Genomic DNA, 9,938 nt, shown 5'->3' on the forward strand with positions numbered 1-9,938 from the left:
TCCACAAATCCAATTTAATTTTCCAGTCGTTTCTACTGACCTCTCTAATTAGCGTGCACGACAAACATAAACAAGCTTGTGCCATCGTCAATGCACACAAAACAATTACTTCATAAACTACTATATATCAATAGAGTTATGACTTGCAAGTAACAATATAAAGAATCCAATACAGTGTAAAAACAAACCTAACACACCTATTCCAGCAACAAAGTCTTAGTGCAACGGATTCAAGTGAGTCTATCATTAGAATTGACAAACTCACCTTTAGGATCCCCAATGTGTACAAACACATCGTCTTAATCTCCCACTGCTTCTCCACTTTTGCTTACACTCCGATCTAACACTGTTGCATCGTAAGCAAAGTCGGTGTCAATAGCAACGAAATTCTATTCAATCACAAATACGTTCATTGAAATCAATGACGAATTAATCCGTTACTTACATCTCCCAGACGTAAAGTTGCATTCTTAAACGAAACTCTCTAAATAGCTGGAATAGTTATTCCCGCCTTACCATAAACTAAAACAATTACAGACGTGAGTGACCAAGTGGATAGACAACAGACGTGTCACGTGATTACCGTTTAATAAGGGAACAACACCGAACCCTATGAGTGCATTTACAGATTCATTGAGATAGGAAACCTGGGAATTAAAAAAAGACAAATAAACAGCTGTGGATGCTATGGAGATGTTTACACTTTGTTACATCAAACGGCACCATATCTGAATGCACCAGTGATATGTTCGCGATGTATAAATGAAAAATGTTAGTAATAGTTTAGAAAAGACATTCCTAGAATGATAGACAATAGATACGTTGCGTTTCCACTCAGGACTTCCTTTGTTCCGTTTGATGAAGCCAAACGTCTGCCTTGCATATATTGTCTGAAATGTGTTAAAGGCATTCAGGTATGATGACTAGTGGCTGCAAGATCATTAGACAAGCAAGAAGACTCGTGCACACACACACACACTCACACACACACACACACACACACAGACACACACAGACACACACACAGACACACACACACACAGACACACAGACACACACACACAAACAAAAAAACAAACAGACATAGAGACAGACAGTCAGACAAACAGACAGACAGACAGACAGACAGTCAAACACAAGTTGCTCTTTAATTATTTAGACAGGGACATCTATGTCCCTTTATGTAGTTACTAGTATGCAGTTGCTTTAGGAACATTTTATTGACGCAAGTAATTAGCGGTTATTGCTATTGTATCGTAGTTTATGTTTGAAAATATATGTATTGACAGACAGACAGACAAACAGACAGATACTTTCATTATATTCATGTGGACGTAGTCTCTTGCATGAGAGACTGTGGAAGAGACTAAGACAGACTGTACTTGTACATGCTAGGATACCTTAAAGTAAACCAGTCCTGGAAAACCACAAAGTCATAGATCTCGATCAACTAATAGAATTGGCAGAGCACGTCAAAAACAGACAGACAGACAGACTAACAGACCGACTGACTGATAGACACACAGGCAGACAGACAGACAGACACACTGACAAACAGACAGAAAGATTGACAGACAGAAAGATTGACAGACAAAAAGGCAGACAGACAGACCAACCGAAAGTAGATAGACAGACAGACAAATAGACAGACAGACAAATAGACAGACAGACAGACAGATATTTAGTTACAGCTACACAGACAAACAGATAGACAGACAAGCAGAAAGACAGACAGAAAGACGGACAAACAGGCAAATAAACAGACATACACAAACACACACCCACACACACACACACACACACACACACACAGAAAGACAGACAGACAGGCACACACACACACACACACACACACACACACACACACACTCACACACACACACACACACACACACACACACACACACACACACACACACACACACATACCTAAAAGCTTCACACATACCACTCTCACAGTAAACGCTGGCGCTACCGTCTTATCAAGAATCACAGACACAACGACATCTCCTGTCGCCGTCAAATTCAGTCCTTTCGGCGTTCCCGTAATCGCAGGCGCTGACGTCGCATTAATAAACAACTGCATCGCCTTGTTAGAATACCTTGCATACAACTAAACAGTTAAAATAAATTAATCAATTATTCCAAACAAAAAACCTACACCAATCAATTGATTCTCTAACTCACTGTAGGCACCATGTTCTTGAACGTTGATGTATTCAATGGAAATGGAATGTCTTTAGGCAACTGAAAGTCACAAACACGCAACACAAACATCGGAATCCCGAAACCAAACGTATTGAGAGTGGAACTACCATGTTAGGAGTGACGTTTATCTGGAGCGTACCTGCTTCCCAGAACACATAGCCGGCTGTGTTTGCAATGTAGTTGGTTAGCCAAAGTGTCAACATGAAGTTGGTTGGCGATGGAGGTGGTAAAGGAGGCGGCTGAAAAGGAGTTTCTAGGATTTGGCACATACAAAAATTCACCCTAAATAAAAATGACAATTAGTTATTTTTAATATGCAATAATACTATATAATCAGTTAATGCGAAAAGTAATATAATTACAATATATTAATAATATTAATATTAATATTAACAATACTAATGTTAGTATTAAAAAAAATTATTATTTATTTATTGACACTTATCTATTAATTTTTATTTAATTACTTCTTTATTTATATTTATTTATATTTAATTATTTTATTTGTTTATTTATTTAAATTTATTTATTTTAATTTATTTATTCTAATTTATTTATTCTAATTTATTTATTTATTTATTTACTTATTTTATCTACTTATTTATTTATTTATTTATTTTTATTTATTTCCAAAATTTTTGTGACATTTGTGTAAACAAGGCGAGTAGAGTATAGACCTTATGGAGGGTTTGAAGGTAAGTAGAGTTGAAGATGGGCGCCTAAATCAATTCGAAGTCAATCTCTGCAGACGAGCTGACCTTTTCGACGACTACAAAACAGATGATGATTGTTACAACATGATCACACCAATTAATGTGTGTGTGTGTGTGTGTGTGTGTGTGTGTGTGTGTGTGTGTGTGTGTGTGTGTGTGTGTGTGTGTGTGTGTGTGTGTGTGTGTGTGTGTGTGTGTGTGTGTGTGTGTGTGTGTGTGACCATCACTTTTGTATCATGTGATCACCTGGTAGTGATTCTAGTGCCTTAATGCCTTGCTCATTAATAGCATTGACAGCAAGTGGACACACCTAACTCACACAAAAATGTACTAAATAACACTAAATGTAAGTTACACGTCAGTATCACAATACACCAACCTTACTACGAATGCTGCTCTTAATAAATCCAGCAACTTGACTGGTAAATAAATTGTACAGCCAGCTATATACAAAAACAAACCATTAATCAGAATTTCAATAACAATAAGATGATGTCACACACACATACACACACACACACACACACACACACACACACACACACACACAATCACACAACAGACAAACACACACACACACACACACACACACACACACACACACACACACAATCACACAACAGACAAACACACACACACACACACACACACACACACACACACACACACACACACACACACACATGCATTTGTCATACTCAAAGTCACTTCCATGGAAATGTATATCGATACTGCCAATGTCAAATGTGCAATCTAGAGCCTTCAGTGCTGGGCGACCACTAGAATCACCTCCTATAATTGCCATAAGAAGTGCAATAATGTCATCACACACACACACACACACACACACACACACACACACACACACACACACCTGACATGCAAGAAGACAAGCAGGAAGTAAACAAATGACTGTACAGACCAACGACCAGGAAAACTAGAACAAACAGGAAACCTGACTGATAACAAACATACAACAACAAGAATTACAAACATTAGAATCACTAACCAATAGCTACTGTCACGCTCATTTCTGTATTCGACACAGGAATGTCACACGTACCAGATCCATAAGGAAAATGAGGCCTACCACTCAAAAATCATAAATATTAGGTCATTGGCAACCAACCAAGATGTACGCACCAAACCTCTAGTTCATATGACCAAGCAGCAGTCACTTTCATTGATGCTCCGGAGACTAACAGCTTCAAGCCTTCTCCAGGTGCTACAGTCAATGACGACTTCGGAATTGCCAAACTTGAACTTTTGATGCTATCAAGTCACAGACTGCAAATTTACTAAAACCAACTCCAACATAACTGGCTGGCTTGACACAGACTTAATATTAATTCACCAAAGTACGTGTATTAATTACTTATTAACTTAACAACGCAGTACCTAACGTGCGCTAAAGAACTTGAATTTGAGTGCAATGCAACAAGTGTAGCAGTTTATGCATATTTACGCAATGTCATCATCTAGATTAGCGCCGTTGGTTGCTAAAAGGAAGACAACCAGCTCATTTTGCACTCGCTTGAAGCATTCGCTTCACGAAACTATCGATCACGTGACTCACTCTGACAACTTCCACTTGAATCCGTCGTTTTCTCCAGTCTGGTCGGGAATATCAAAACTCTGAACCTCATTCATAAATCTTGAAGGTCCAATCTCGCGAACTAAAGCAACAACGACAAATTTCGATTGAGAAATGACTAGAAAGCGACTCGTGTCGTCGAAATTCAACGAAAACTGACTGTACTCGAGACCTTTCTGAGTGATTTCTGTTCTGAAACCAGGATTCACTGCTTCGATTTTCGAAAGAGCAACGAACACGAACAAACAGCAAGCAAACTGAAACATTCTAAACCAGATAAACTCTCCCGGATGTGGATGCCTTGGATTCCCTCTTGCTGTCCATGTCTACCTTGCGAGGCAGTCACACTGCAAGTCTTGCCGGCTATACAACCAGGTATACAGATAACCACATGTATAACACGTTTATACTTTGCAACCGTACAGACGCTTTCTTAATTAACCGTTGCAACAGAAAAACTGATACAATGTACCATATATCACCGCGTCCAGCGTACGTAAGCAAATTATGCTGCTCACGTACTGTTGCAGTCCCATCTTCGACCGACGTCCACGCAAGTCTCTGACGTATGAACAGTAAATTGTGGTCGTCCATTACGTTTGTTAACACCTGGCGACAAATGCACAGTCCTGGAGACCAGCACTTATGTGCCTCCTTAATTAAATTGCAAAGCCATAATCTCTCTCCAGAGATCTGAGCCCTAGCAGAGTCTCTAGATACGACGCTGAGCCTTAGCATAGCCTGACCTTCCAGAACCGTGGAGGCCACGCCGATAGAGCGACGCCCTTGTCTATATCAAGTGACTAACTAACACAACAACATAATCACTGTTTCCGTTTGCTACTCTCTCGGATAAGTGGCGCATGCTCATTGAGTCGAGGTAATGCTCCTTTCGTCGGAGAGTTGTTTTTTCTTTGCAGCAGCAGTATGTAGATAATAATATCATAAGTGACAGTTGGAAGAAAATATCGTGCGGCCACAAATTCGTTTGACCTTTATTTGACTCAGGAACAGTTACTAGCGGAAACTGCTGAATGTTCTCTGCTGACAAGCTCAATTTGTTGGCATCTACTAGCCCTCATGTACTGTCTAGTCTTTCCAGCGTTGGAACTGAACTCCTGAGTGTCTTGCAGCACAACTGCACACGCTTGATGCACCAGATCTAGCAGACGGTTCACGTCAACCATGTTCGAGCTTTGCGGAGTGCACATTCTCCCAACTCGCACAGAAACATGAAAATGAACATGAAGATTGGCGACGTTTTCTACCGGTGCTAGAACTAGCTTGAAAGCCAAACAGTTTTGAAAGTTCTGGTTGTATTCGCGCAGATTGCGCGGCCGAGCTACTAAAAATTTTAGTAGCCTTGCACAGGCGTGGATCCAGAGCCCCAAGATGGGGGCGCATAAGTAATATCAATAAAAGTGTATTTGATATTAACAGAAAATCCACATACAGAAGCTCATTAGTTAGCACTACGCCATAAACTGTCAATTAGCCATCTGAGTCTAGAATGTTGATCAGTTCCATCTTTCGGGGATGTTTTCTGGCAAAAACATTGATGACTTCCTTGTAGTCTATTTCCATAGAGTAGTAAAAATGTAGCAAGGTGAGACAGTTAAGTCTTGACTGTCAAATTGTGGAACGCAGGTAAGTTTTAAGTCGTCGTAGTCCACTTATGCTGCGCTCGCAACTACGATTGGTTACCGGTAGTGTGCAAGTAATTCTCAACAGTGTATTTACATTTGGGAAATATGTAAACTGTTTATCTGCACCGGCTGCTAGAGCTTGCTGCGGAGTTGAGGACAAGTCTACAATTTGGAACCCCTGCCAGTAAACGTTCCAACATACCAGCTCCTCGACAAAAGTCGCAGGACTAAGGAGATCCGTCTGGTAAAACGCTCCAAGCTCTTCAGCATGTCTTTTCCAGAACGGGTCTGTACGCATAGCGAGAGGTACAAGGCTTAGGCCAAGCACTGACTTCTTCTGGGTGTCAGAAAATTGTTCCCTGAACAGCACAAACAAAAGAGATCGTCCAGATACCACCAACATTTGTGATAATTAAACACTTACTTTATTTGACCAAGGAAGTGATCCAAAAACGGAATAGCAATAGTCCTTCTAAAGTACTCTTCTGCCGTCTCTGCTGAAACCTTTGCGCGATTCCTTTGTTTACCACAATGTCGGGGTAAGGACGGCTCATAGTCCGACTCCCCTACAGCTTCACGAACTTTTTCAGCCGCATGTTTGAACCATCGGTCACTGTGTTCCGACACCTTGTCTCTGAAATGATGCAGCCCTTGGCAAGTCCTGTCTACATCTTTATGCGCTTTATTTATGTCTATAGAGGTCGACTGTAGCTTGACACTAAGACCCTTTACAATAGACATCACTTTGAACATAGTTGTGAAAGCCATCGCGAAATCAAACTGACTTAGACGATGGAGAAGGGTAGTAGCATCTGTGACGGTTTCTCTGTTCCATTCTGTAGAAGAATCCTAGATGTCTTCAAATACTACTGTGAGAGTTGCAAATAGTTGTTTAAAGTTCTCTAAAGCATCGTGTCTCTGAATCCAGCACGTTTTACAAAGCCCTAGAAATTTCGTTCTTTTTTGGGCCTTAATCCTGTTCTTGCTCACAAATTTTTTTCTCCAGGAAAGCCTGCCGCTTTGGTTAAAAGTCCCATGGCATTTCTTACTGCTGGTATTTTACAAGCTTCTTCAATGACCAAATTAAGCTTATGGGATGCACAATGTACATACACTGCCTTGGGAAACTCTGCTTGAATTCTAGCCTTGACACCCTGAGATTTCCGGCCATGTTCCCAGCACCATCGTAACCCTGCCCTCTGAGGAAGTCAGCCTCTAACTCATATCGCATTATTGTGTCAAGTATCAAAGAGGCTAAGGCTTCACCAGCTATGCCCTCTTCACAAGAAAAAAATCTGATAAAATGTTCTTTCAATTTGCATTGACCATCAACATATTTTATGACCAGACTCAACTGCTCGATATTTGAACAATCAGCTGCTTCATCTGCTATTACGGTAAAATACTTGCCTTTGGAGATTTCATTCACAATTTTCTCTGTGATCCAGTTGCCTATGATATCAATCAAGTCATTCTAGATTGTTTTTAATCGATATAGCGCGTCTTTTGGCGCAGACATGAAGTGTTCTTGTAGTTCTTTGTCGCCAGAATCAAGTCGAAAGTCAAGCAGGGCTTGGAAGTTTCCAGGATTATGACCAGTTTCAGCTACCTACTTGCTGTCATCTCCATGGCCTGTGAAAGGAATATTTTGCTTACCAAGGAAGACTATGATCTTTACTATTGAGCGCAGTATCGACCTGTTCTTACACATTCCCTTAGCACCAGCCGTCTGTGCCTCCTGAATAACTGGCAATCGTATCTGCTTTATCTGGCAGTGAATTTAGTCAGAGCTACAAGCGCAACTCTGTGATACTGACAAGATTCCTAATCTTTGAGCAACTTCGTGGCCTTGTAGAATGAGAGGCCAAGACACCAATGCTCCTACATTGTCTCCGGTTGCAAACAGCAGACACGGGGCACAGAATCCACCATTGCATTTCTTCGAATAGCATAGCATGAATACTTCTTTAGCCATGTTTGTTGAATGCTACGCTTTTTCTTCCCATGCTCTTCGACCGAAGAGTATACAAAATCATCGCTTGGATGATCAATATTTTGGAGTAGAGTAAACCTGAAACAAGTTGATATTAATTGATCTTACTTGTCTCAAAGAATATTTAGTATATACTGTCAGATGATGAAGGAGCCCTTGCAAACGTTAGACCTACTAATACAACATCGTAGGGACGATTTAAGTAGCTTAGACCCAACTCACCAACGGCTGCGCAGGTTACTGGGGTCTCACTAACAACAGCTGCGCTGGTTTCACGTTCGGGGTTTTCAGTAGGTGTCTCTAGAATCTCTCCGCCTTCCTATCTCAATCGCTTCACTCCAAAGTCAGTCAAGATGCCCTGCCGCTTTTTCATGATACTGTGCACGCGGGTGACTGACCACATTCAGAAAATTTTTTCAAGACACGCCCACTGAGTTGGTGGTGCACATGCACCAAGTGCACCAAGTGCACCATGCCTGGATCCGCGCCTGGCCTTGTAGACCGCTTGCAATTCTGGCGATCGCGACCGACCCCTCGATTGACCTGTTTCAACTTGCAGTTGCTCTGCTGCCTGTTGCAACAAAGAAGGCGTCTGCTGATCCATTGAGTGTATTGTATCTGCTCTAGCACTACCTTTAGTTAGCTAACGCGCTCCAGCTAATAAACAAATTTTGCGTATTAGAGGCGCCCGTATATCAATTACGCGGGAAATTTGGCATGGAAATATCAAAACCAATCCGACAAAGCTCCTATCTCTGATGCACAAAACCCTACCCCTAATGCACAAAACCCCTGTCCTGATGCACAAAGCCCCTACGCCTGATGCACAAAACTCCTACCCCTGATGCACAAAACTCCTACCCCTGATGCACAAAACTCCTACCCCTGATGCACAAAACTCCTATCCCTGATGCTCAAATCCCCTACCCCTGATGCACAAACCTATACCCTTGATGCACAAATCCCCTAAACCCTAATGCACAAAACCCTACCTCTGATGCACAAAACCCCTACCCCTGATGCACAAAACCCCTACCCATGATGCACAAATCCCCAACTCCTGATGCACAAAACTCCTACCCCTGATGCACAAAGCCCCTACCCCTGATGCACAAAACCCCTACATCCTGATGCAGAAAACCCTGATGCACAAAAACCCTACACCTGATGCACAAACCCCTACCCCTGATGCACAAAACACCTACCCCTGATGCGTGATTATTCTTATTTTGGCATGTATCATGCGCCATAGGATCTGCTGGGTTCACTCTACGGAACAAAGCGCATGCAAACGTATGACGTGTTAGCTTAGCAGCGTGTCAAGTGGCATAATAGCTAGCCATAAAGTCAGGCGTTAGTCACTCCTTTACCTTTCTCCAATTATCTGCCGGATTTGAACTTTTGCGTGCGGGCACCGCCCCCTCTCCGCTCGTCGCGCGCCCGTTAATTAATTAAAAATTCTGTGCAGAGACTCTACCGTGACTCGATCCAGACTTTCTCTAGTCTTATACCAGACAATCAAAGCAAGCACCGACGATCTAACGGAATTTATGTGAAAGAATCACACACTGTGAGCAGCATGCGGCATCAAAATGCAGCTTGGCAGCGACGGTGCGTCATATTTACGACACTCATCACCATCAGCGCGATTCAGGTTCGTTCACATGCCCATTTATTACTCCAGTGTACAGAGCGTGTAATGTGTTATACTACCACCGCTGCACAACATTCACTCATACTTCCGGTTTTCTCCAGAATCCGCCAAGATGACGTGCAACTTCGAG

The 9,938-nt window shown here is 41.8% G+C and overlaps 1 protein-coding gene and 1 long non-coding RNA gene across 3 annotated transcripts; both read right to left on the reverse strand.

Moving 5' to 3' along the window:
* Positions 1-8: 8 nt before the first annotated feature.
* LOC134187600 (bactericidal permeability-increasing protein-like) lies at positions 9-3,726 on the reverse strand. The gene is made up of 11 exons (XM_062655751.1): positions 3,620-3,726; positions 3,301-3,364; positions 3,149-3,231; positions 2,316-2,490; positions 2,188-2,247; positions 1,949-2,113; positions 712-890; positions 584-647; positions 446-522; positions 266-389; positions 9-197 (listed from the first exon to the last, which is right to left on the reverse strand). Exons 1-8 carry the CDS (start codon positions 3,724-3,726, stop codon positions 623-625), a joined length of 858 nt encoding a protein of 285 aa, XP_062511735.1. The 3' UTR covers positions 9-197; positions 266-389; positions 446-522; positions 584-622.
* Positions 3,727-3,947: 221 nt separating this feature from the next.
* On the reverse strand, positions 3,948-4,791 carry LOC134187921 (uncharacterized). Of its 2 annotated transcripts, XR_009971193.1 has the most exons (4): positions 4,688-4,791; positions 4,498-4,597; positions 4,070-4,193; positions 3,948-4,007 (listed from the first exon to the last, which is right to left on the reverse strand). It is a non-coding gene; the product is annotated as an uncharacterized LOC134187921 (long non-coding RNA). The 2 variants fall into 2 exon arrangements; XR_009971192.1 differs by having other exon boundaries at positions 3,957-4,193.
* Between the last annotated feature and the right edge of the window lie 5,147 nt (positions 4,792-9,938).

Source organism: Corticium candelabrum, chromosome 12 (genome assembly GCF_963422355.1).
Source record: "Corticium candelabrum chromosome 12, ooCorCand1.1, whole genome shotgun sequence".
NCBI lineage: Eukaryota > Metazoa > Porifera > Homoscleromorpha > Homosclerophorida > Plakinidae > Corticium > Corticium candelabrum.